The sequence below is a fragment of the Symphalangus syndactylus genome, chromosome 2 (genome assembly GCF_028878055.3).
Source record: "Symphalangus syndactylus isolate Jambi chromosome 2, NHGRI_mSymSyn1-v2.1_pri, whole genome shotgun sequence".
Taxonomy (NCBI): domain Eukaryota; kingdom Metazoa; phylum Chordata; class Mammalia; order Primates; family Hylobatidae; genus Symphalangus; species Symphalangus syndactylus.
This window is the reverse complement of record NC_072424.2, coordinates 146,445,007-146,469,579: the sequence shown is the minus strand read 5'-3', so window position 1 is coordinate 146,469,579 and position 24,573 is coordinate 146,445,007. Positions and strand designations below refer to the sequence as shown.

At 51.0% G+C, this 24,573-nt stretch overlaps 1 protein-coding gene and 1 long non-coding RNA gene across 4 annotated transcripts in view; one reads left to right on the top strand and one right to left on the bottom strand.

Moving 5' to 3' along the window:
* THBS2 (thrombospondin 2) overlaps positions 1-24,573 on the top strand; it is a 37,914-nt gene that overhangs the window by 3,155 nt on the left and 10,186 nt on the right. The window contains exons 2-16 of one of the 3 annotated variants that reach the window (XM_055269692.2): positions 133-206; positions 1,959-2,515; positions 4,636-4,720; positions 9,249-9,445; positions 10,574-10,714; positions 11,463-11,559; positions 13,366-13,536; positions 13,853-14,029; positions 15,423-15,596; positions 17,524-17,651; positions 17,726-17,878; positions 18,345-18,563; positions 20,911-21,018; positions 22,346-22,505; positions 24,421-24,539. In XM_055269692.2, coding sequence (XP_055125667.2) covers positions 155-206; positions 1,959-2,515; positions 4,636-4,720; positions 9,249-9,445; positions 10,574-10,714; positions 11,463-11,559; positions 13,366-13,536; positions 13,853-14,029; positions 15,423-15,596; positions 17,524-17,651; positions 17,726-17,878; positions 18,345-18,563; positions 20,911-21,018; positions 22,346-22,505; positions 24,421-24,539 — 2,538 coding nt within the window. In that variant the 5' untranslated portion in view covers positions 133-154. Of the gene's footprint in view, positions 1-132; positions 207-1,958; positions 2,516-4,635; positions 4,721-9,248; positions 9,446-10,573; positions 10,715-11,462; positions 11,560-13,365; positions 13,537-13,852; positions 14,030-15,422; positions 15,597-17,523; positions 17,652-17,725; positions 17,879-18,344; positions 18,564-19,139; positions 19,722-20,910; positions 21,019-22,345; positions 22,506-24,420; positions 24,540-24,573 lie in introns of those variants that run through there. The other 2 variants (XM_055269693.2, XM_055269695.2) reach the window with 2 other exon arrangements.
* On the bottom strand, positions 4,983-6,798 carry LOC134733605 (uncharacterized). The gene is made up of 2 exons (XR_010117239.1): positions 6,097-6,798; positions 4,983-5,976 (listed from the first exon to the last, which is right to left on the bottom strand). It is a non-coding gene; the product is annotated as an uncharacterized lncRNA (long non-coding RNA).

Sequence of the window (24,573 nt, the reverse complement as noted above, 5' to 3'; positions counted from 1 at the left end):
CAAATCCAGTTGGTGCTGAGTTTTATATGCAAACTGTTTTTCAATGGTCACGTGAGTCACTGGGCCAGTCTCGCTCACAGGCAGGGTTGCAGCTGTGGACTCATCACTAACAAGGGTTTCCTGTATTCCCAGGAGCTAAGCTGCAGGAGGCAGGATGGTCTGGAGGCTGGTCCTGCTGGCTCTGTGGGTGTGGCCCAGCACGCAAGGTGAGTGTCCTCAGAGCCTGTGGTCTCTCTCGGCCTTGGGAGATGTGGCTTAGCTGCAAGGGGAGAGATGACAAAATAAAGTGTGTAGTTGGACAATCTTACCCCTGAGGACCTTCTAGCTCCTTTATAAATAAAATAGTAACTTACTTCTGAGCCAATATGACAAGAGATAATTTATCTTTGGAAAATTCAGGTGTTAGAGAAAAATGCCATTCCACCTAGAGTTGTACAGTTTATCCTTTTTTCTATAGAGAATTTTCACAACACTGCAGGTATTTGGTGTTTGTTGAGTTCTTTTTGCTCCACTTTCTTCCTTCTTTAAATATTTTCCCATGTGTTTACTTTTCTATAGTATGATTTTTAATGACCACATAATATTTCATCACAGATAAAGCCTGATCTTTTTCAATCAATTCCCACTTAGATTGGTTTATTTTCATTAGCATAGATGGTGACACAAAAAATATTGACGTGGATAAATCTTAAGCAGCATTTGTGATTATATCCTTTGGATAGGTTACAAAATTAGAATTGCTGAATCAAAGCTTTTAATTCTTGCCAAGTAACTCTGTGGAAAGTGGTCCAATGCCCACTTCTGTCAGCAACCCTGTGTATTATACTGTTCTAATTTGCTAAATATTAGATGAAAAGGAAGGCTTTGTTTAAACTTTCCGTTCAGTGTATTACTTTTTTTTTGGGACGGAGTCCTGCTCTGTCACCCAGGCTGGAGTGCAGTGGCGTGATCTGGGCTCACTGCAAGCTCCGCCTCCCGGGTTCACGCCATTCTCCTGCCTCAGCCTCCCGAGTAGCTGGGACTACAGGCGCCTGCCACCACGCCTGGCTAATTTTTTGTATTTTTAGTAGAGACGGGGTTTTGCTGTGTTAGCCGTGATGGTCTCGATCTCCTGACCTCGTGATCCGCCTGCCTTGGCCTCCCAAAGTGCTGGGATTACAGGTGTGAGCCACTGCGCCCAGCTTTGAATTATTTAAACTGTTATGATTTTGGTGAGATCTGATCACTTTTCTTGCCGATAGCTTAGGTGGTGACTTAAAACCATTTGTTTCTATACTTGACACTGACCACTCTTTCAGATCCTTACCCACAGGGTGCATTAAGAGTTGGAGAATACATTTTTACAAAGTAACAACCTGCTGACATGACTGGTTTTAGGCAGTTGATCTCAACAAGAAAGCAACATACGATTTAGCTGCTTTCTGACATTCTATCAATAGCAAGGCTCAAGATCCATGTCTTTCCCAGTTTATTCATTTATTCAGTTTTTTCCTGAGCAATCAACTGGTAGACAGGACGGCTGCTTTTCAGCCTCAGATGTGAGGTAGAAGAGCCAGACAGAGTGACCTGGGACGTGTGCCAGAATGTCAATCAAGGCCAGGATTCCCTCACCAAGGAGGTCGGGCTATGCAAAGGGCCGGCTGAACAGACAGGGCGCTGCCTGGCTCCACCGATTTCCCTTCTGGCACACGCTCCTCAACCAGCCAGGGACAGAAACTGATGCCACAGACCCGCAGCTGCGTTGGGACCACACTCTGAGGAGTGGCCCTGGCACGGAGGATAGTGGCTTTTCATCAGAGATGGCTCTAACGTTCCTATAAAAAAGGGAGAGAAGCTGCGGCATATTGGGAGGCCTCGTCAATTTCCTCACACGCGAGGTTCTGGTTTGTCACCCTGGGTCAGGCCAACCTCGCCGTCTTCCCCTACGTCACCCTTCTCCACTGCGGTTCCTTTTGCAGCTGGTCACCAGGACAAAGACATGACCTTCGACCTTTTCAGTATCAGCAACATCAACCGCAAGACCATTGGCGCCAAGCAGTTCCGCGGGCCCGACCCCGGCGTGCCGGCCTACCGCTTCGTGCGCTTTGACTACATCCCACCCGTGAACGCAGATGATCTCAGCAAGATCACCAAGATCATGCGGCAGAAGGAGGGCTTCTTCCTCACGGCCCAGCTCAAGCAGGACGGCAAGTCCAGGGGCACGCTGCTGGCTCTGGAGGGCCCGGGTCTCTCCCAGAGGCAGTTCGAGATCGTCTCCAATGGCCCCGCGGACACGCTGGATCTCACCTACTGGATCGACGGCACCCGGCATGTGGTCTCCCTGGAGGACGTCGGCTTGGCTGACTCGCAGTGGAAGAACGTCACCGTGCAGGTGGCTGGCGAGACCTACAGCTTGCATGTGGGCTGCGACCTCATAGACAGCTTCGCTCTGGACGAGCCCTTCTACGAGCACCTGCAGGCGGAAAAGAGCCGGATGTACGTGGCCAAAGGCTCTGCCAGAGAGAGTCACTTCAGGGTACGCTCTGCAGGGAGGTGGCCGCCGTGAGGGAGGAAAGAGCTTCGCTGGGAACTGATCCGCTAGTGCATCTGGTGATGCAATGCTTGAGCAGGCAGAGCCTGGCCTTAGAGAAGCACACTGCACATCCACACACGTGCTCACACACATGCATGCACACACCACATGCACACACTGCACACCACACATAGCCACAGGCATGTGCACACATGCACACGCACACCACACCCACGCAAACACACATGCACACAAACACATGAACACACATCCAAAGACATCTACACAAACACTGCATATGCACTCACACTCACATATGTATATATATCACACATGTACACACACCATGCAACACATGCACAGACATGTACACACACACCTCACCACATACACATGCATGTGAACACACCCTCACATATGCATGCCCATGTGCACACAGACACTATACATGGGCATACACATGCAGACACACATAAGCACCATTCATACACTCATGTGCACACATGCACACCACACAGACATACATGTGAAACACACACATGCACACACGAGCACACACCATACATGGGCACCCATGCACATACACAAATAAACACCGTGCATACACTCACATTCACAGACGTGTGCACATGCCACACATGCACACACACCACACACATACATGTGAACACACGTATGCACATGTGCACACAACCATATGTAAGCACTTATACATATGTGTGCACAAAACAGGTGTGCACACACCACGCACAGCCATGCAATGCACACACACCACACACATGTGAACACACACATACACACGTGCACAAAAGTACCACACAGTCGCACACATCGCATGCACATACCTACACACATAAACACCATACATACACTCACACTCACATCCCCCCCCACACACATAAACACACGAACATCATATAGATTCACACACAGAACCACACATGTACACACACATACACGTGCACACATGCACACACACTTACATATACATACACATAAACACCTCATGCAAACTCATGCATGCACATACATCCATCACACATGGGTACACAAACAGGCACACGTGCACACACAATGCATGCAGAACCACAGGCAGTTGTCAGCACATACATACTTTCACACATGCACTCACCCTTTCACATGCAAACACCACACACAAGCGCACACACACACACAACAATGCATGCCTAAGCCACGATTAATCAGCGAGGGTTGCCCCAGGTGTGCTTCCCTAACTGCACTAATTATCATCAGTTGAGATTGAGGCTGGTTTTATGATCAAGGAATCAACCCTATTCAAATGTTTCTGGCAATCCCAGACTCTTTTGATCACAACCGAAACCGCTCCTAAATGTTTGCTTTAGTAGCGAAATGATGGGAGAGCAAAGTAGCAGGTGCCCTTTTCCAAGGGAAAGGGCTAGTGATTTATGAGGGAATGGTTTCATGTCCATTTTGGTTAAAATATGTTTGGAAATGAATCTTAAACTGCAGGTCTTTAGAATCACAATGGTGTGTGGTACATTGCTCCCTCCCGGACGTGTAGGGCCTTGGAAGTAAGTACATGGTTAAACTCAGTAATTCGAGTAAAAGGCCTAGAGATGCATAGCTTGTTGTTGAGTCGATTTCTCATGGGTGTCCAGGAGTTCCATACCATATAGGATTGGCCCAGCCCCGTCGTAACTCAGCTGCGGAAGGCACTCCTGCAGGTCCAGGGTCTGTGTCTCTGAGTGGACCAGTGGGCCTCTGTGGGCCCTTAGCCCAATGCAGAAACTCGCTAATCATGAGTGACTTGCAAGGAACGAATGGCCTTGAACGTCCATGGGAACATGCCCAGAACACACAGCAGGCCACACCTCTCCAAGGGCCATCTCACTCTTATTTATGAAACATTTCCTTCTTCTAGGTAGATTTCTTACATTACACTCCCATTTCTTGTGTTATGCTCAAAAACAAAATTTCAAAAGTACTATATACAGAAAAACCGATTATAAAGAGATTGCAAACCTGCTACGTAGAAGGAAATACTCTCACTACTTGAAGATTCCAACTTGTATTTTTAGAATGTCAGTTAGCTTGGCATCAAACATCAGATGCTCTATTTTTCTGCTTGTGTGTATTTACAGGGTTTGCTTCAGAACGTCCACCTAGTGTTTGAAAACTCTGTGGAAGATATTCTAAGCAAGAAGGGTTGCCAGCAAGGCCAGGGAGGTAGGTGTCTTTTGAAAAATGCATTTTATATACTGGCTTGGATGGGTTTCTATTGTGACATGGGGTGTGTGTGTGTGTGTATGTGTGTGCATGCATGCTTGTAAAAATTTAAGTAAAAATATTTGGGTAACTACCACTATTGTCTTTGAGTGACTTAGCTGGTCAACTTAGACATGTTGATATCTGAAAATCATAAATTGATTAAACAGTTAATTTTAAGTAGATTTTAATAATCCAAACAATTTTATTATAGAAGACAAAATATAAATAGCTGGTACTTTAATATGAGTTGAAATATAGACAACTTTTCCAGTATATTAATGTGTGATGCTCATCTGCCTAAGGAAAGTCATAGATATTTGTCGAACCTGACTTTTATAGAAGTTTTCTTTTTTCTTTTGAGCCAGAGTCTCACTCTGTCGCCCAGGCTAGAGTGCTGTGGCACGAACTGGGCTCACTGCAAGCTCCACCTCCCGGATTCATGCCATTCTCCTGCCTCAGCCTCCCGAGTAGCTGGGACTACAGGCACCTGTCACCACACTCGGCTAATTTTTTGTATTTTGAGTAGAGACGGGGTTTCACTGTGTTAGCCAGGATGGTCTCCATCTCCTGACCTCATGATCCGCCCACCTTGGCCTCCCAAAGTGCTGGGATTACAGGTGTGAGCCACCTAGAAGTTTTCTTATACTGTTCATAGTTGTTGACTCCATCATATGATGGAAATCTATGCTACTTAAATCATTGACAGATGATCTCACTTTTTCTTTTAGTTACAATTGTGAATCATATTTCCAAGTATACTTTCCAATATTTTCTTGAGCATTTAATTCTGAAGGTCACTATGACAGGTTCATTAAATATCGTACATCATTTAATCTTCAGAATGACTACGTGAGATGGGCACTTTCACTTTATTCATTTTACAAAGATGAAGGCTGGCGCCCAAGGGGGTGCTGTGTGGCTGCTGCGTCGAGCTCCCCATTGAGCAGGGAGCAGGGCTGCTGCCTGGGTCTGACAGCCTCAAAGCGGAGCTCGCGTCTGCCACACGGTGTGGCTGTGTGCGCCTGAAGGCCAGGCCATTTCAATTCCAAATTATGACAAGTGTAAACTGTTATGTCATGAATCTATACATCAGGAATATGTGGGATTTGGTATCTTTGATGCACAATGACTCTGATCCCACCGCCTACTTCAGAACCGGGGTGCGTAGCCCACTCTTCAGTTACACTTTGCAGGTCCTGGTCATTGTGCACGTCCTGTGAGGATAGACAACAAGGAGACATTTGATCATCAATGCAGGGAGAAGGGTGTTCTAAGACTAACCCTCATTTCAGCTCCAACTGTCACCCCACCATGACCCTCGCTGTGCCTGTTACCTGAGGGGTGATTTGCAGCACAGGCGGCGTTATCTTGGCTCCAGCACTCTGCATGCCGGGGCCTCAGCTTCACGAGGCAGTGCTCTTCCCAGGGCTCCTGGGGTGCAGTTGGCTGTGGGGCGTTTGGGTACTTTTTGTTGCAATAATGTTTTTTCAGTGTGATATATTTATATGTTTACGTGTGTGTGTGTGTGTGTGTGTGTGTATTTTCACTGATATAGAAAAATATTGTATTTATAAACAAAACATATATGCAAATATTCTTTGTATGAAAGAAAATATACCCTTCGCAGTGTTCCTAATCACATGTTTGTACTATAATTTCACGTGTGTTCAGTTAAACTAGAGCTAAGGTTGTCCACGGCATGTTGAGTCAGTTGTCATAATGGTTAGTGAGTAAAACTAACCTACCATGACAAACATGACTTACACCTCTATGTGAGCAAACACCGTGTGTGTGTGTGTGTGTGTGTGTTACCAGCATACGCCCTAGTATGTGCAGCTTCCTTCACCAGGTATTTCCTGGGCTCACAGATACAAGTCAATAATCCCTGGAACTATTAAAAGCAAACCTTTAAAACTTATGGGAAACTCTTAGATCTTCCAAAAAAAAAAAGCCTTACAGAGAAATCTAGATCTGTTATCTCCAGAAGCAGAATAAGTATGAATCTATATACATATATCTACCTATAAACATATACATATATCTACCATATGTGGCAATCACCCATGAGTTAGTCTACTCAAAGCCAGGTGGATGCCAATGTCCCATTTGGAGATCTTTGCCAACAAAGACTTCTTCACTGGTTATGTCAGACTTAAGGAAAATTGGTCTTATAGAAACAGCTAGTTCATGGATTGGTGCTTGGTAACGAAACCCCCTTTTTCACTGTTTGTTAAAAGTGAGAGTAACCTTGTGAAGAGGCTGAGCCATTATTATTTTACAACTGAGCATATTGGCAGAAGCCTGGAGAAATGCAAGTTAGCTGGAAGGTTTTACTACCAGGTAAAACTACATTCCTGTCAGAGCCAGAGCAGAAGCAAAGATATATGCGGTCTTTTGTTTAACTTTTAAAGGAATGAAAACCAAATACCCTAGGTTAGTTAAAGATCAGTGTGCTGGGTAAAATCCACTCAGGGTGGTTTCTTTGTCTCCATTAATACGTTGATATTGACCTGATTGTACATGGTTATGGGCATCATGAATCCGAGGGGAAGCTTCTGAGCTTAGTGTGAATTGCAGCACAGTTTATAACCAAGTGATAAAAACTCGATCATGGAATGCCTGACAGTGCTGTAAAATGTCTAAGTCATTCCTCAATAATGGACTGTCTGAGAGAAGTCAGGCATTTCAAAGATGGGATCCTCACCCCTGAGAAGGAGCGGGGTCCTAGATGGGGGTGAGGTGTGCTCCGACCTAGAGCCTGGGCCCCAGCTGCATCCATGCAGGCCCTGCTGACCTGAGGACTGGACCCCGCCTCCGTCCCTGACTTGCCTCAGGTCAATTTGTAAATTACATGTGATACCCACCCAGGTCCCAGGATCTAGGGCTTCAGAGGGAGTGGTGGGAAGGTGGGAAGGTGGGAGCCGTGGGAAGGTGGGAAGGTGGGAAGGTGGGAAGGTGGGAAGGGGGGAAGGGGGGAAGGTGAGAGCCGTGGGAGCGGTGGGAAGGGGGGAAGGTGGGAAGGGGGGAAGGTGAGAGCGGTGGGAGTGGTAGGAAGGGGGGAAGGTGGGAAGAGGGGAAGGGGGGAAGGGGGGAAGGTGGGAAGGGGGGAAGGGGGGAAGGTGAGAGCAGTGGGAGCAGTGGGAAGGGGGGAAGGTGGGAAGGGGGGAAGGTGGGAAGGGGGGAAGGTGGGAAGGCGGGAAGGTGAGAGCAGTGGGAGCGGTAGGAAGGGGGGAAGGTGGGAAGAGGGGAAGGGGGGAAGGGGGGAAGGTGGGAAGGTGGAAGCGGTAGGAAGGGGGGAAGGGGGGAAGGGGGAAGGGGGGAAGGGGGGAAGGTGAGAGCAGTGGGAGTGGTGGGAAGGGGGGAAGGTGGGAAGGGGGAAGGTGGGAAGGTGAGAGCGGTGGTAGTGGTGGGAAGGGGGGAAGGTGGGAAGGGGGGAAGGTGGGAAGGGGGGAAGGGGGAAGGGGGGAAGGGGGGAAAGGGGAAGGGGGAAAGGGGGGAAGGTGAGAGCGGTGGGAGTGGTGGGAAGGGGGGAAGGGGGGAAGGTGGGAAGGTGGGAAGGTAAGAGCGGTGGGAAGGGGGGAAGGGGGGAAGGTGGGAAGGGGGGAAGGGGGAAGGTGGGAAGGGGGGAAGGGGGAAGGGGGAAGGGGGGAAGGGGGGAAGGGGGGAAGGGGGGAAGGGGGGAAAGTGGGAAGGGGGAAGGGGGAAAGGGGGGAAGGTGGGAAAGTGGGAAAGTGGGAAGGGGGGAAGGGGGGAAGGGGGGAAGGGGGAAGGGGGAAGGGGGAAGGGGGGAAAGTGGGAGCGGTGGTAAGGGGGGAAGGGGGGAAGGGGGGAAAGTGGGAGCGGTGGGAAGGGGGGAAGGGGGAAGGGGGGAGGGGGGAAGGGGGGAAGGGGGAAGAGGGGAAGGGGGAAGGGGGGAAGGGGGGAAGGGGGAGCGGTGGGAAGGGGGGAAGGGGGGAAAGTGGGAAGGGGGGAAGGGGGGAAGGTGGGAAAGTGGGAAGGCCAGGACGAGCAAGGCACAGTCTTGAGGGGATCGGCTATTTGAGCAAGAGGATGAGTGAATTTTCTTTAAAGCAGAGCAAGGAGCCATAAGAAAGGGTGTTTGGGGGTGAAAAAAAAAGGATGAAGAGTCGAGAGGAGCCGTCAGAACATATGGGGGATGTGTTGTTCCAGAAGCAGATTTGTGGTCAGACGCTTTGGAAAGAGGGGACCTGGGTCTGAGTGACACGCGTGGCCGCTGCTGCTTCTGCATTTGGACAGTGCGGGCCTCTCCTGTACTGATGCGTCTCCCACTCCTGAGCTAACCGCTGCTCTGCTCCTTCTGTGAGGTGCGGCAGCGTGGGAAACAGCCGCTGTCCCTGCCGTTCCTGGTGTCGCCCAGCACCAGGCCGCTCTGGGAGCCGGGGCGGGTCGTCCTCCCTGAGTTCCCGGCCTCTGCTGCCGGCCCTGTCCTCCGTGACGCTCACGGCCCTTCTGTGCTTCCCCTCAGCTGAGATCAACGCCATCAGTGAGAACACGGAGACGCTGCGCCTGGGTCCGCACGTCACCACCGAGTACGTGGGCCCCAGCGCGGAGAGGAGGCCGGAGGTGTGCGAACGCTCCTGCGAGGAGCTGGGAAACATGGTCCAGGAGCTCTCGGGGCTCCACGTCCTCGTGAACCAGCTCAGCGAGAACCTCAAGAGAGTGGTGGGTACCCACGCGGGGGCTGCGGGGCTCACAGGGCATGGGCAGCTCCGCCGCTGGCCCATCTCGGCAGGTCTCAACATTCCCTGGCCTGGCAGCGCCTGGTGCTCGATGTGAAACCCACAGTTCACAGGGGAGGTGTCTGCCAGGCTCCCCGGGATCCGTGCTCAATATTCAGCATGCTTAGAGGGAAGTCGGGTAGATCTTGGGAAGTATTCCCAAGGAAAACGGTCCCGGGCACAGTCTCCAAAATAAATTCTTAATTTTGGGAAATGTACCTCCTCGGTAAATCTATAGGTACAAGTGTACACACACACACACACACTCGGTAAATCTATAGGTACAAGTGTACACACACACACGCACGCACGCACGCACACACACACACCCCTGCGGAGGAAAATACTTTTAATAAAGGACTGCATGTTGCAGTAGCTGAAGAGGCAGGATGGGAAGTTCCTGTGAGGCTGGCAGGAGTGAAATGGGTTTGAGCAGCACAGCGTGGCCAGGAAGAGAGGGGGATGCCTGCGGGGCTCAGGACGGGCAGCTTGCAGTTTAGAGAAAGGGATTGAACATAATGAGGTGCTCTGGGCCGTGGTGCCCCACGATGTCCACATGGCTAACCAGGGCGCAGTGACGCTGACTGTCACTCGTACCCAGAGGACATGAAGTAAATGATGCCAGGAGATGGAGCCCCGGGTAGGGAGGGCGGCGAGGGCAGGAGCCTGGGGCAGGGAGGGCGGCGAGGGCAGGAACTTGGCTGTATCCCTGTCTGTCGTTATGGCTGCTGCCTGGGGACCTTGTTCCCACCCCAGTCTTACCTGGTGTCCCCAGTCGAAGAAGCCCCAGCGTTGCTCTGCAGTGGCCCAGGTGTGATGTGAGCCGCGCGATTCCCGCTCCCCGGGAAGGCAGGTGGATGGGGAGCCCCAGAAGCCCAGGCAGTGACAAAGCTGTGGCTCAGAAAGCCCCGTGAGGATGGAGGGCAGCTTCCGGAACTTCCTCCCAGGGATGAGTCAAGTCTTACTTGACTTTAGAGCTTTTTAATGAAGGAGGAACTTTTTTACCCACAAGCATGATGATGAAATACGTTGTATTATTGTCTATACTTAAATGTTTCACTTGATTTTCTAGTCGAATGATAACCAGTTTCTCTGGGAGCTCGTTGGTGGCCCTCCTAAGACAAGGAACATGTCAGCTTGCTGGCAGGATGGCCGGTTCTTTGCGGAAAATGAAACGTGGGTGGTGGACAGCTGCACCACGTGTACCTGCAAGGTGAGGCCCCAGAACACGGCTCTTGGGGGAAGGGGCCACCACTGGACATTCGGCAGAGCTTGACTGCCTGGAAATGCCAGCGTTCAGTGCTCTGTGAAACCTGTTCAGCTATATGAGGAAGTTTCAGTGTAAGAATCACAGAAGGGTCAGGAACCATATTTATGACTTGAATCCACCTCTTTGTTTGCACATAAAGAACCAGAGCCCAGAGAGGGGGAGCAACCTGGCCAGCGTCACCAGTTGGTTAGAAACAGGAGGAACAGAGAAGCCAGACATGGCCCTGGACCCTGCATTTAATTCCATCCAGTTCCGACAGAGCCTGAGGCTCAGCAGAAACATTTGGGGGAAATACAAGCCACTGCCTAAAGTCTTACAGACAATTTAGCTTTTAATGTTACTCTATTTCTGCTGACAATGGCCTCAGCATTACCTTAGATAACAGGAGTTCCTGCTGCCCATCTTCTCTTCCCTCTTTCCAGGAAGCATGGAGCTCTCTGTTGCATCCTTGCTGCTCAGTGAAGGGAGAAAGGAATGGAATGGATGCAAAGAGCCATCTGGGGGCCTGTTCTTGTTAGGCTGTCAGCACTAATGGGAGAAAAAGATGCCCTTATTTTCACATCTCTATAACGTACGGTCCGTAGGATGGAAAACATTCAGCCATTCTGTCGACCCCTTCTAGTCTCAGCCCTTGTACCAATGTCCCCTCCTTTTAAATGAGTGTTCCATGCATGCCTTTCTTCACTTGTAGAAATTTAAAACCATTTGCCACCAAATCACCTGCCCGCCTGCAACCTGCGCCAGCCCGTCCTTCGTGGAAGGCGAATGCTGCCCTTCCTGCCTCCACTGTGAGTACTGCCAGCCGGCGAGCGCATCCTGCATTTTTAGGAATTCCATGCTTGTTTGTTTATTTATTCATTGGTTGGTTTTGGTGGAGAAGAGTGAAGTTCAGCCCCCTGAGTACAGGTGAGAGAATCAGAGGGCCACCCCACGCCACTGGCCATCCACTGAGGACTGACTCGTGGCCAGAAAAGAGTGTGGAAGCCCTAGGAACGCGGGGGTGGGAAGGCCAGTCCTGATGCTTCTCAGATGAGGAAGCTGAGCCCAGTGGTCACACAGGTGAGCCCAGAGCAGACCCCAATGGAGCCCCAGCTGAGCGTCAGAGAACACACGTGGATCTGTGACTGTGTTATGGCAGCAAGCGATCACTGTACACACACTCCTGGAAAAGAACAATAGAAAATGAGACAAACAAAAACCAAAGACTGTTACCCGAAGAATATGTTCTAAGTGATAGAAATACATTCCAAGGAACAGAACCTGAGATGGAGAGGAACCACGTGTGGACACCCTGGGGGCTCCCGGGCCACCCTGGAAACTCAGTGCACGTTCAGAGACTGAGTTGGCCCCAACGCTGCCCTTAGGTCTCTGTGCTGCCTCCCACCCCTGCCCCGAGTTCCCTTCCCAAGTTAGCTCTGCTGACCCCACCCAGAGCTCCTGAGCCATCCGTGGCTCCCCAGTGCCATGCCACTGGCAAGGTGCTTCAGGTCCACACCCCGAGTTGCTGCTGCACTAAGATCAGGCAACGCTTCTCCCAAACTAAACTAGTCACCATCCCCCAAACATTCCCAGAATGTCCCTGTTGCCCCAGAGCTGTGTCATCATCAGGACACCTTAACCTCTGATGTGGACAGAGAATGAAGGGGCTCAGAGCTCACGCTCTGCCACTCTGTGATTTTGAATAAAATGGGGTTTTTCTGAGTTTCAAATTTATTGCCTGTAAAATGCAGAGAATGTATCCCCTATACAGTTAGTCTTATAATTAAAACCTCAACAATTCAATATGCGTAAAAGTGCCTGTTAGGTATTCACAAAGTCAGATTGCTCCTGGCAAAGCATAAAAATATAATCTTGATAATCAAAGGGCCCACATTAGACTAGAAGGAGACATTTTATGTTATCAGGAGCATCATGACCAGGAAAAGACCTCCTTGGCCATTTTTCTTTTCTTTCGTTTCCCTGCTTTCCAGAACACTGAGTCATGGCGCATTCGCTGGGCTTCTCTCCTTACAGGAATGGTTTCTTGCGTCAGGTTGCTCTTTCCTCCCATTTAGGGGCTGTAATTACCTATGAAGAATTTCTTTATAGGGAATCTCCTTTCTATTAGCTTGTTTCAGTTTACTTGGAAATAAGTGACCTGTAATTTTCACCAATAATTGAAATGTTTCACTACATCATGTAAATTAGCAAACAGAGGTTAAATGGAAATCCGTTAAATCTTTGTAACTTTAATGAAACCTCATGTAGAAAAGATTCAACACTGTCTTTAGCAAGCTATTTTATCAAATCAATTAAAAGGCTTTCCTGGACACACATGGATTTAGCTCCCCTCAACACCCAACAATAGACCCAGAAATGCGTTTTTGCTCTTCTCTTGAAAGGCAGTCCCTGAACTCCTATGCAGGTCACAAACTTGGGTCCCACGGAGCCACGGCCCAGCCACTGGGATGTCCACCTGCCCCAGCCAGGCAGTGGCTCCTCAGACTTCTGGATGCATGAACTGTGGCCCCACGCCAGCTGCCCTGTGCCTGTTCTGTTCTGTGGCACATCTGTGAGGCAGGGCCTGATGCCGCTGTGTTTGCTTCCTCTGGCAGCAGTGGACGGTGAGGAGGGCTGGTCTCCATGGGCAGAGTGGACCGAGTGCTCCGTGACGTGTGGCTCTGGGACCCAGCAGAGAGGCCGGTCCTGTGACGTCACCAGCAACACCTGCTTGGGGCCCTCCATCCAGACACGGGCTTGCAGCCTGAGCAAGTGTGACACCCGCAGTGAGTGTCCGGCATGTGACACCTGCATGCCTGTGGGGGTGGGACCGGGTTTCTCTCAGCCATCGCGACCTTTGCAAGGGACAGAGCTGCCCTCAGGAGGGGCTGGGCCTGTGCAAGGGACAGAGCTGCCTCAGGAGGTGCTGGGCCTGTGCAAGGATTCTGGCCAGGTGAGGCTCTTTCTCCCAGCTGGTGGGAGGAGTTCTCCTTCCCTCTCGTCAGCAGCTGTGAGATGCTCCTCAGTTAATAAGGCACACGGCTTACAGGCAAATGCTCCTCTAGGCGGCACAGCCTGATCTCTCTGTGCTTCTTGTGTTAGTCCGGCAGGACGGCGGCTGGAGCCACTGGTCACCTTGGTCTTCATGCTCTGTGACCTGTGGAGTTGGCAATATCACACGCATCCGTCTCTGCAACTCCCCAGTGCCCCAGATGGGGGGCAAGAATTGCAAAGGGAGTGGCCGGGAGACCAAAGCCTGCCAGGGCGCCCCATGCCCAAGTAAGTACGGTGAAGGCGGGGCCCTGGGTGGGTGGGTTCGCAGGCGGCTCACAGTGGGCAACCACAGCTCGAGCCGGGACCTGGGGTGTCGGGGCCTGTTCCAGCTCAGCCCAGCCGAGCAGCAAAGGGGGCTGCCATCCCGGGCCTGGCTAGGCAATTAACCCATCCTTTGTGATTAATTCTGCTCACCTGTGCTCAGCGCAAACCTCCTCTGAGATAGCCCCGTTTCACTCCGCTTCAGGACAGACTGTAATTAAAGGAAGAATGAGCCAGCACTGCAGCTCTGTCATGGGAGTGAGTGTGGATGGGAGTCAGTGTGGATGGGAGAGTGAGTGTGGATGGAGAGTGAGTGTGGATGGCAGTGAGTGTGGGCAGAAGTGAGTGAGTGTCGATGGAGTGAATGTGGATGGGGAGTGAGTGTGGATGGGCAGTGAGTGTGGATGGAAGTGAGTGAGTGTGGATGGAGTGAGTGGATGGGGAGTGAGTGTGGGCAGAAGTGAGTGAGTGTTGATGGAGTGAATGTGGATGGAGTGAATGTGGATGGGGAGTGAGTGTGGATGGGCAGTGAGTGTGGACGTACAGTGAGTGTGGACGGGGGAGTGAGTGTGGATGGGGAGTAAGTGTGGACGGGGAGTGAGTTTGGACTGAGTAGTGAGTGTGGACAGAGGATGCCGCAGATGCACAGAACTGTGTTTCTCTGAAATAGTGTTTCACTGCATCTGTGCAGACTAGGGTGTGAGTTACAGAGCACTTGGCCCAAAGCATCGAGGGCTTCCCCAGGGAGGCCTGGCTCAGGAAGTGCGTGGACGTGCTGAGAAAAAGAGGGTGTGCAGGGATTGCCTTCAGCCGTGCTCACGCCTCATGGAAACTGCTTATGAGGACATTCGGTGTCACACCAGGCTTCTGAGTTGAGGCCACCCTCCATGGCAGAGGGACACTTGGTGAGAAGCTCTGAGCTTCTCGGTGTAAATGGTGGTGTGGGGCCGGGCACAGTGGCTCACGCCTGTAATCCCAGTACTGTGGGAGGCTGAGGCAGGAGGATTGGTGAGGCCAGGAGTTTGAGAGCAGCCTGGGCAACATAGCGAGACCCTCTGTATTAAAAAATTATTCTATTAAAAAGAAGAGGTGGTGTGATTTGTCTTCTGGAGGCCAAGAGATCGCAGCAAAGCCATTGGAAACACTGTCATCTGCACCACTCCCGGAATCCACCATTGCAGCAGGCGTAGTGGTGCAATCACGCTCTGACCTGAAGTCAGCCAACCTGGGGAGAAACCAGTATGTGGGGCTGCATAGGGAACACCACGTCCCACTTGCTCTTCCCTCTCACTCGGCCAACTCACATTCTCCACCCTGGGCCTTGCTCTGAGCTCCCCCCGGTTGGCTTTCCCCGCAGTCGACGGCCGCTGGAGCCCCTGGTCCCCGTGGTCGGCCTGCACTGTCACCTGTGCCGGTGGGATCCGGGAGCGCACCCGGGTCTGCAACAGCCCTGATCCTCAGTACGGAGGGAAGGCCTGCGTGGGGGATGTGCAGGAGCGCCAGATGTGCAACAAGAGGAGCTGCCCCGTGGGTGAGTGAGGGGTGGAAGCGGGGGCGCTGAAACCCGGGCTTCCATTCTGATGAAAACACAAACACTTTGGGAAACTAGATGAAAAACACAGAAAAGAAAAATCAATTTTAGTTGCACATGCAAAGATAACTGCTTTTAACATCTGTGTTTCAGTCCTCCTGTATTTCTAACGTAAAAACAAAAAAGATGCCAAGTGGTGTGGCCTGTGGAATGTGGGTAGGTGTGTGGTGTGGCCTGTAGAATGTGGGTAGTCGTGTGGTGTGGAATGTGGTGTGTGGGTAATTGTGTGGTGTGGCCTGTGGAATGTGGGTAGTTGTGTGGCGTGGCCTGTGGAATGTGGGTAGTTGGGTGGTGTGGCCTGTGGAATGTGGGCAGTTGTGTGGTGTGGTATGTGGTGTGTGGGTAGTTGTGTGGTGTGGACTGTGGCATGTGGGTAGTTGTGTGGCTGGGAACGTAGCATGTAGATAGTTATGTGGTATGGAACATGGTGTGTGGGTAGTTGCATGGTGTGGAATGTGGCACATGGATAGTTGTGTGGTCTGGAATGTGGCATCTGGGTAGTTGTATGGTCTGGAACATAGCACGTAGGTAGTTGTTCAGTGTAGAACATGGCATGTGGGTAGTTGCGTGGTCTGGAATGTGGTATGTAGGTAGTTGTGTGGAAGGTGGCACGTGGGTGGTTGTGTGGTGTGGAACGTGGCACATGGGTATTTGCACAATCTGGAATGTGGCGTATGGGTGGTGGTATGGTCTGGAACACGGCACGTAGGTTGTTGTTCAGTGTGGAAAGTGGCATGTGGGTAGTTATGTGGTGTGAAACATGGCATGTAAATAGTTGTATGGTCTGGAGCAGGGCATATAGGTTGTGCAGTGTGAAACACGGCATGTGGGTAGCTGTGCAGTGTTGAATGTGGCACATGGGTAGATGTGTGGTCTGGAATATGTAGTTGTGTAGTGTGAAATGTGGCATGTGAGTAGCTATGTGTTGTGAAACATGGTATGTAGGTTGTCGTGTGGTGTGGAACATGGTGCGTGGGCAGCGGTGTGGTGTGAAATGTGACACATGGCAGTTGTGTGGTCTGGAACATGGCATGTAGGTAGCAGTGTGGTGTGTCACCTTGTGTGTAGTTATGTGTTGTAGAAGGTGCTGTGTGGGCAGTTGTGTGGTCTGGAACATGGTACATGGGTAGTTGTGTGGTCTTGAATGTGGCATGTAGGTAGTTGTGTGGTATAGCACCTGGCGTGTAGGCAGTTGTGTGTTGTGGAAGGTGGTGTGTGGGCAGTTGTGTGGTCTGGAATGTGGCACATGGTAGTTGTGTGGTCTGGAACATGGTATGTAGGTAGTTGTGTAGTGTGGAAGGTGGCGCATGGGTAGTTGTGTGGTCTGGAACGTCGTACATAGGTAGTTGTGTGGTGTGGCACCTGGGGTGTAGTTATGTGTTGTGGAAGGTGGTGCATGGGCAGTTGTGTGGTCTGGAAGGTGGCACGTGGTAGTTGTATGGTCTGGAACGTGGTGTGTAGGTAGTTGTGTGGTGTGGAAGGTGGCATATGGGTAGTTGTGTGGTCCGGAACGTGGCGCGTAGGTAGGTTTGTGGTGTGGCACCTGGCATGTAGTCGTGTGTTGTGGAACATGGCGCGTAGGCAGTTGTGTGTTCTGGGAGGTGGCGTGTGGGTAGTTGTGTGGTGTGGCCCGTGGCTGTAGTCATCACGTGCACATGCTTCTGCAACCCGCTGCACTGCGTCCACCTGAGCAGTGTAATCTTGGAGGTGATGCCTCTTGATGATCATCCAGAATCGCAGCAGAGTATTCTTGATGACAGAATTTGATGACAAAGACATCCCAGAGTGTCTGACGGCACACAGGGCGGGCTTCCTTCTGTGCTGCGCAGGGTGGGCGGTGAACTCTGCTCCGCCTTCTCCCACCCAGACGGCTGTTTATCCAACCCCTGCTTCCCGGGAGCCCCGTGCAGCAGCTTCCCCGATGGGTCCTGGTCATGCGGCTCCTGCCCTGTGGGCTTCTTGGGCAATGGCACCCACTGTGAGGACCTGGACGAGGTGGGTGACCCCGTGCTGGGCTGTGGGCGCCCTGGAGGTCGGGAGCGGCCTCTCATGTCTGCTTGTCCCCGCAGTGTGCCCTGGTCCCCGACGTCTGCTTCTCCACCAGCAAGGTGCCTCGCTGTGTCAACACTCAGCCGGGTTTCCACTGCCTGCCCTGCCCACCCCGATACAGAGGGAGCCAGCCCGTCGGGGTCGGCCTGGAAGCAGCCAAGACGGAAAAGCAAGTACGCGAGGCCGGCCTTCCCTGTGTGTTGCGCGAGGCTTTGGAAAAATCAGATGAGTTCAGAAAAGAAGCAGGAGAAAGGAGAGAAGGGGTGGCGTGGCCCAGGAGAGACCTGGGAGGCGCTGGCCCGGGGAAGCTGAGCACCTGCACGGCTCGGCCGCTCCTCTCCGCGCGGGGTGTGGGGCTGTGCTCAGGCGGGGCCTGTGAGGGTCAGGCCGCAACCTCTCCGCTGTTAGCGGCATCCCTTGGTGAGCTGCAGCCGAGGCTCAGAAACGATGGCTGAGTCACTCACAGAGCCTCAGGAACGAACGTCACCTAAGAGCACGTCTAGAAAGCCCTTCCCACTTCAGGACTTGGGTCTGCCTGGGACCGGACCTGCTGGGGGCTGCGGTGCCCAACGCCCCCCCTCGACGCCTCCGGAGCCATCGTCCTGCCTGTCGCTAACCACGCAGCCCTTCTCCCCGTAGGTGTGTGAGCCCGAAAACCCATGCAAGGACAAGACACACAACTGCCACAAGCACGCGGAGTGCATCTACCTGGGCCACTTCAGCGACCCCATGTACAAGTGTGAGTGCCAGACAGGCTACGCGGGCGACGGGCTCATCTGCGGGGAGGACTCGGACCTGGATGGCTGGCCCAACCTCAACCTGGTCTGCGCCACCAACGCCACCTACCACTGCATCAAGGTGAGACGCGGGGCTCGCAGGGCACACAGGGCCACGGCGGTCAGCCCTCCTCCTGGCGCCAGGGACGCTACGTCGACGGGGGGCAGGGGGAGCACAGGGAATTTGGAAGCACGGCAAATTTGGAGGGAGCGTCTCTCAGGCCTCTTGCCTGATCACCAGGTTGAATGCATCCCCCCCGGTCCCCTTTCTGGGGGTCCTTAGTGGACACAGCCACACTCTGGCGCCGCCCACTGCTGGGCACAGAGAACCGCAGGCGCGTCGGCCCGTATTTGCAATTGCGCGCATCGTAACACCTGAAACTGAGCAGAGGGAGGATGCCGGCTCCACGCTCGGCTCCAGGCTGTGCAGAGGCCATTGTGTCTCAGGCAGGTCTGGCCAGGCTATGTCATTTGGAAAGAGTTAGGACATGGTTTTCTTCCCAAAGCCCAAGCGTGTTGCAGTATAAGGAGCTGCTCAGCTGGCTGGAAGAAGGAGCTCCTTCGGGGCCCATCACAGGCTGGACCGCTTTCCTGTGGCCGCTGGAACGAACACCACGGCCCGGGAGGCTCAGAAAAACAAAAATCTGTTATCTCACAGCTCTGGAGGCCAGAAACACAACGTCAAGGTGCTAGCGGGGCCATGCTCCCTCTGCTTCTCCCAGCTTCTCTGGCTCAGGCGTCGCTGGGCTTCTGGCGCTGGTGGCTGCATCACCCTGACCTCTGGTCTGCTTCACACCACTTTCTCCAGTGCCTTTCTCTCCCCAAACTTCCTCTGCCTCTGTTTGATAAGAACACTTGTGGTTGTATTTAGGGCCCACCCAGATAATCCAGGATGAGCCTCTCTGTTCAAGGTCCTTAATCTAATTACACTTGTTACCATATAAGATGAAATTCACTTCAGCCATATCAGGTGACATCCCCGGGCTCCAGACACTAGGACGTGGACATCCATTGTGGGGACCACCACTCAGTCCACCGCACAGGGTGCCCCAAAATGTTTTAGTGCAGTTTTATGCCTTAAGAAAATCAGACATGGAAATGCCACAAACTGACACAAAATATCATTTGAAAATATAAATATATTCATTTATTTAATATTTAATCATTCCTGTGAATTTTGTGTTAATTTTCTCTTTCGGTCCCTCTTGATTAAAGATGGCAAATACTGACTGAAACAAAATATAAATATGTTTTAAAATCAATGAGGCACTGATCCTAACCTATGTTACATCCCTTGGTTACCCAGCCTACCCTTCCTGAAGCCCCTGATTTCAGAAGGTCAGCTGCAGCTGAGTCCGTGCTGCTAGAAGATATCCTGATTATTCTTTCCATCATTGTGGAATTTTAGATGGAAATTTAATAACTTTGAAAATGGTACATAATTTACAAAGTTATATATATATATATATACACACACACACACACATACACAAAAAGGATTTAAAAGTGAGACTTGACAAGGGACCCCTGTGCCCATTCCTATATTAACCCGACACACAGGTGCTGGATCTTCCCCATTGCCAGGGGTCCCCATTTGGGATCCGTGTCCTCCATGACAAGCAACATGCTCTCCTTTCTTAATCTGTAAGTGCTGAAACTCTGGCTCCAGCACAAGACCCCAGGTTCTGTCTTCTGATTCAACGAGTGATGCACTTTGAGCCACGGGGAGGACACACCCCTTGGGGCTCTTGTACACGTGTTCATGAAACTGAAACGGACGCTCTACTCTCTACCTTTTACTGGATTTCCAATTCCCTTGAGTTGTTAGTGTCTGCACAGCTCAGCTTTAACTGATGGTATAATTGGACTGAAATGAAAGGAGTTTTTTACCCAATTACATGCATTACCCACTCACTGTGAAGAGCTGAGTTAGCAGATAATTTCAAGTTCTCAGCCCTGGTTTCTGAACATATCACATACATATTTGAAAGACTCTTTTCTTTGAGATCTTTTGGCTGGTGAGGGTTAAACTTTTATAAGCTTCGACATTTTGATTTATGAGCTGAAGTCTGTGGGAAGGAAAGCACCACTAAAGCCTCTTTTCTCTCCCATGTTCTCTCAGAGCAATACCTTGTCATTCTCTTCTTGTTTCTGCAGTTGTTTGGCAACCTCACTGGGATTCTGGGCTCCGAACCCAAGTTCCTTTTGTCTCCCTCGTGAGTAGTGGTGACATAATTTCCAGGGCAGGAGTTGAGAAGAAATTCATGCGCCTCTGGCCTCCTGGCTCCTCTCTGAGCTCCCGCTTGAGATCGGGGACAGACGGGGCATGCTTCCTTCCTCAGCGCCAAGCTGGTTTCATTTCACCTGCATTCCTGAAAGAGGCGCTTTCCTAAATGTTTTTCCAAGTATTCTTCCTTCTCTAATTGCAGGATAACTGCCCCCATCTGCCAAATTCTGGGCAGGAAGACTTTGACAAGGACGGGATTGGCGATGCCTGTGATGACGACGACGACAATGACGGTGTGACCGATGAGAAGGTAGGTGACCGATGAGAAGGTAGGTGACCGATGAGAAGGTAGGTGACCGATGAGAAGGTAGGAGCGGCTTGTGCCGCGCACCTGCCCTGGGTTCCAGGAGCAGCGAGGTCCACGGGAGGTCGCTTTATAACAAACAGCCCTTGTCAACATAACTGCCATTGTCCTGCAAGCGTTTGTGCATAAGCAGTTCCCAAAGGTCACTATAAAGTTAGTCGTTTGCAAAAGCGGATTTTACCTCAGTGCATGGGGCTGCCCAGGGTGTGCTGCCGGAAATGTTTTGAATAATCTTTTCTATTTTAACTGCACAAAAATAGAAGACCTCCTGTCCTTCTGCTGAGGCGCCAGCGATGGGCAAGGCTGACACCACCATGAGTGACAGACTTGCCTTTACGGCAACATTTAAAATATTACCATTTTTCTGAGAAAATTGCTGCAAACACAAATGGTTTAACGTATTTGTACACAAAATAGCTCTAGCAAGAATAGATCAAGTTTTTACTCACTGCTTTCTTACATCTGACTTTGATGGGAGACTGACTCACTAATCCATTCATTTATTTGATATTTACATATCTCTCCTCACCATGAAGTGTATGATGTACCATTTTTGCCTTAGCAATCTCCAAATTTTCAACAAAAGACAGATGCATAAATAATGATAAAATGATTTGATATTGAAAAAGTGGCAAGGGCTTTTTTTTTTGTTGCCCGGGCTGGAGTGCAATGGCATGATCTTGGCTCACTGCAATCTCCACCTTCCGGGTTCAAGCAATTCTCCTGCCTCAGTCTCCTGAGTAACTGGGATTACAGGCGCACACCACCACGCCTGGCTCATATTTGTATTTTTAGTAGAGATGGGGTTTCATCATGTTGGCCAGGCAGGTCTCGAACTCCTGACCTCAGGTGATCCGCCTGCCTCGGCCTCTCAAAGTGCTGGGACTAAAGATGTGAGCCACTGTGCCTGGCCCTAACTGGCTTTTTAAAGTACTGGGATTAAAGGTGTGAGCCACTGCACCCGGCCCTGGTCTTGAACTCCTGACCTCAGGTGATCTGCCCGCCTCAGCCTCCCATAGTGCTGGGATTAAAGGTGTGAGCCCCCTCGCCCGGCCCTAACTGGCTTTTTGAAATGCTGGGATTACAGGTGTGAGCCACAGCACCCAGCTGTGGCTAAAGGTGTGAGTCACCGTCCAGCCCTAACTGGCTTTTGTGTTTGTTTGATTTCTATATTGATTTTCATCAACTTTGAGTACATAACTTACAAGTGCTAAACGGCCCAACACACATTCCTATGATCTTTGTTAAAGGCTTCCCTTTCTTGGTTTTCCAGGACAACTGCCAGCTCCTCTTCAATCCCCGCCAGGCTGACTATGACAAGGATGAGGTTGGGGACCGCTGTGACAACTGCCCTTACGTGCACAACCCTGCCCAGATCGACACAGACAACAACGGAGAGGGTGACGCCTGCTCCGTGGACATTGACGGGGACGGTGGGTGCTTCTGCTTCTTCTGACGCATGCACTTTTTTTTTTTTTTTTGAGATAGAGTTTCACTCTTGTTGCCCAGGCTGGAGTGCAATAGCACCATCTTGGCTCACTGCGATCTCCACTTTCTGGGTTCAAGCGATTCTCCTGCTTCAGCCTCCTGAGTAGCTGGGATCACAGGCGTGCACCACCACGCCTAGCTAATTTTGTATTTTTAGTAGAGACAGGGTTTCACCATGTTGGCCAGGCTGTTCTCAAACTCCTGACCTCAAGTGATACGCCTGCCTTGGCTTCCCAAAGTGCAGTGATTATAGGCGTGAGCCACCGCGCCTGGCCCAATGCATGCGTTTTAAGGGTCACAAATGGAGGGATTTGCAAGCTTCATGTTTTATTCTGAATTTTGATAAGCTCCTTTCATTTTTATACTACTATAAGATTAAATGATTCATTCAGTTATTCCCATAGGGGCCCATGCTCATTCTGCCTTGCTTTTTCCTGAGGGTCAGGGGACACCGGCCACAGGACCGCCCTAGAGAAAGCTATGCATTTGGTATCCTCCTCTTTCTGACGCCAGCCTTGCAGTCCTGGGCCTCGTGCTTCTTCATGGTGTCTTTTCTAATGTTCACCCTTCATTCAAAAATTTCAAGAAGCCATTTCATGTTTTCATCAAACTGAGCTTCTAGGAGCCGTGGATCTCTCCTGTGCCCTCGTCCTGGGACAACTGCCTCTGCGCCCTTATTTCTAATTATGTATTAGAAAGCTCCTCCCACAGGGCTCAGTTAGAATAATGTGGGTGTATTGTGGTTACCTCTTCCACTGCTCCCGGTTGATGCTTTACCCGGAGAGTTCGCTGGCCTTGGTAAGCGAGCTCTGCAACCCAGTGCCACCGTCACCGCACGGCTGTCCCTTCTCTCGGGGTGCCTGGAGACCAGGCGAGTGCTTCTGTAGAACCAGCAGGAGCTGGGGGCAGGCTCACATCCACGCTGGAGCTCGGCCCCAGCTCCTCCACACTGCGCCTCATGGGGTCCTCTTCCCAGCCCGGCGCCAGCCACCCCCCTTCTGAGCCACCCCAACCTGCTGTTCTGTCTCACAGTGGGTTTCTCAATCTAATCTTTTCCACTGATTTCTGCCTCCACCCTCGTCTCGGTCTCCGGGAATGTGGTGGGTTGCTGTCTGAGGGCTCGTGGTGGCCAGGGGGCTCCTCGGCTCCTCATCCAAGGTGGCGTCTGTGATGTACTGGATGCAGATCTCAAGCTCTAGTCCCTTCCATTTTTATTTTTTAGGGGCTCCTTACTTTCCTTCTCCAGACCTCACCTGACCAAAGCAAGGCATCTCAGCTCAGTTCTGGCTCCTCCTGTGGACTCGCTGCTGTGTAACATTTTGCTCTGTCATTTGTGACACTGTCACTGATGGTATTGTTTAGTTCAGCGCTAGTCTATATTTTTATAACTTCAATATCAATGCAACTCATCATTTTCAGATTTCTTAAAATAAGATATGACATCTAAAAACCCTGCCAATCTCTGCCATTGTTTTTTTCCTACTCATGTGCATGGATGATAAGCTTCTAGGAACTCAACCCATACTTTCTGAGTGGGTATTAGGGAGAAATAAGCAATTTAGCAAGCTCAGATTTACATGGCGACAGCACATGCAACTACCCCTCCTGCAACATTACCCAGAAATCTCCAAAAGTTGGTTCTATTTCAAATGAAAGGAATTTGAGTTGTAATGAAATATGTCATATGTTCTTCTAAAATCTAATAGTCTTTATATTTTACTATATTCTTAGGCGTCTTTTTATTATAATTAAAGTGTGACTGTAAGCAATTTCGTGTGACAGGAAAAACAATGTGCTTTTTCTAAACTCACCTGTCCTTCAGGTTTGTTTTTGTTTTCTTCCCCCTTTAAATACCAACAGATGTCTTCAATGAACGAGACAACTGTCCCTATGTCTACAACACTGACCAGAGGGACACGGACGGTGACGGTGTGGGGGATCACTGTGACAACTGCCCCCTGGTGCACAACCCCGACCAGGTGAGGGCAGCTGTGGGCAGGCGGAGTTGGGGGT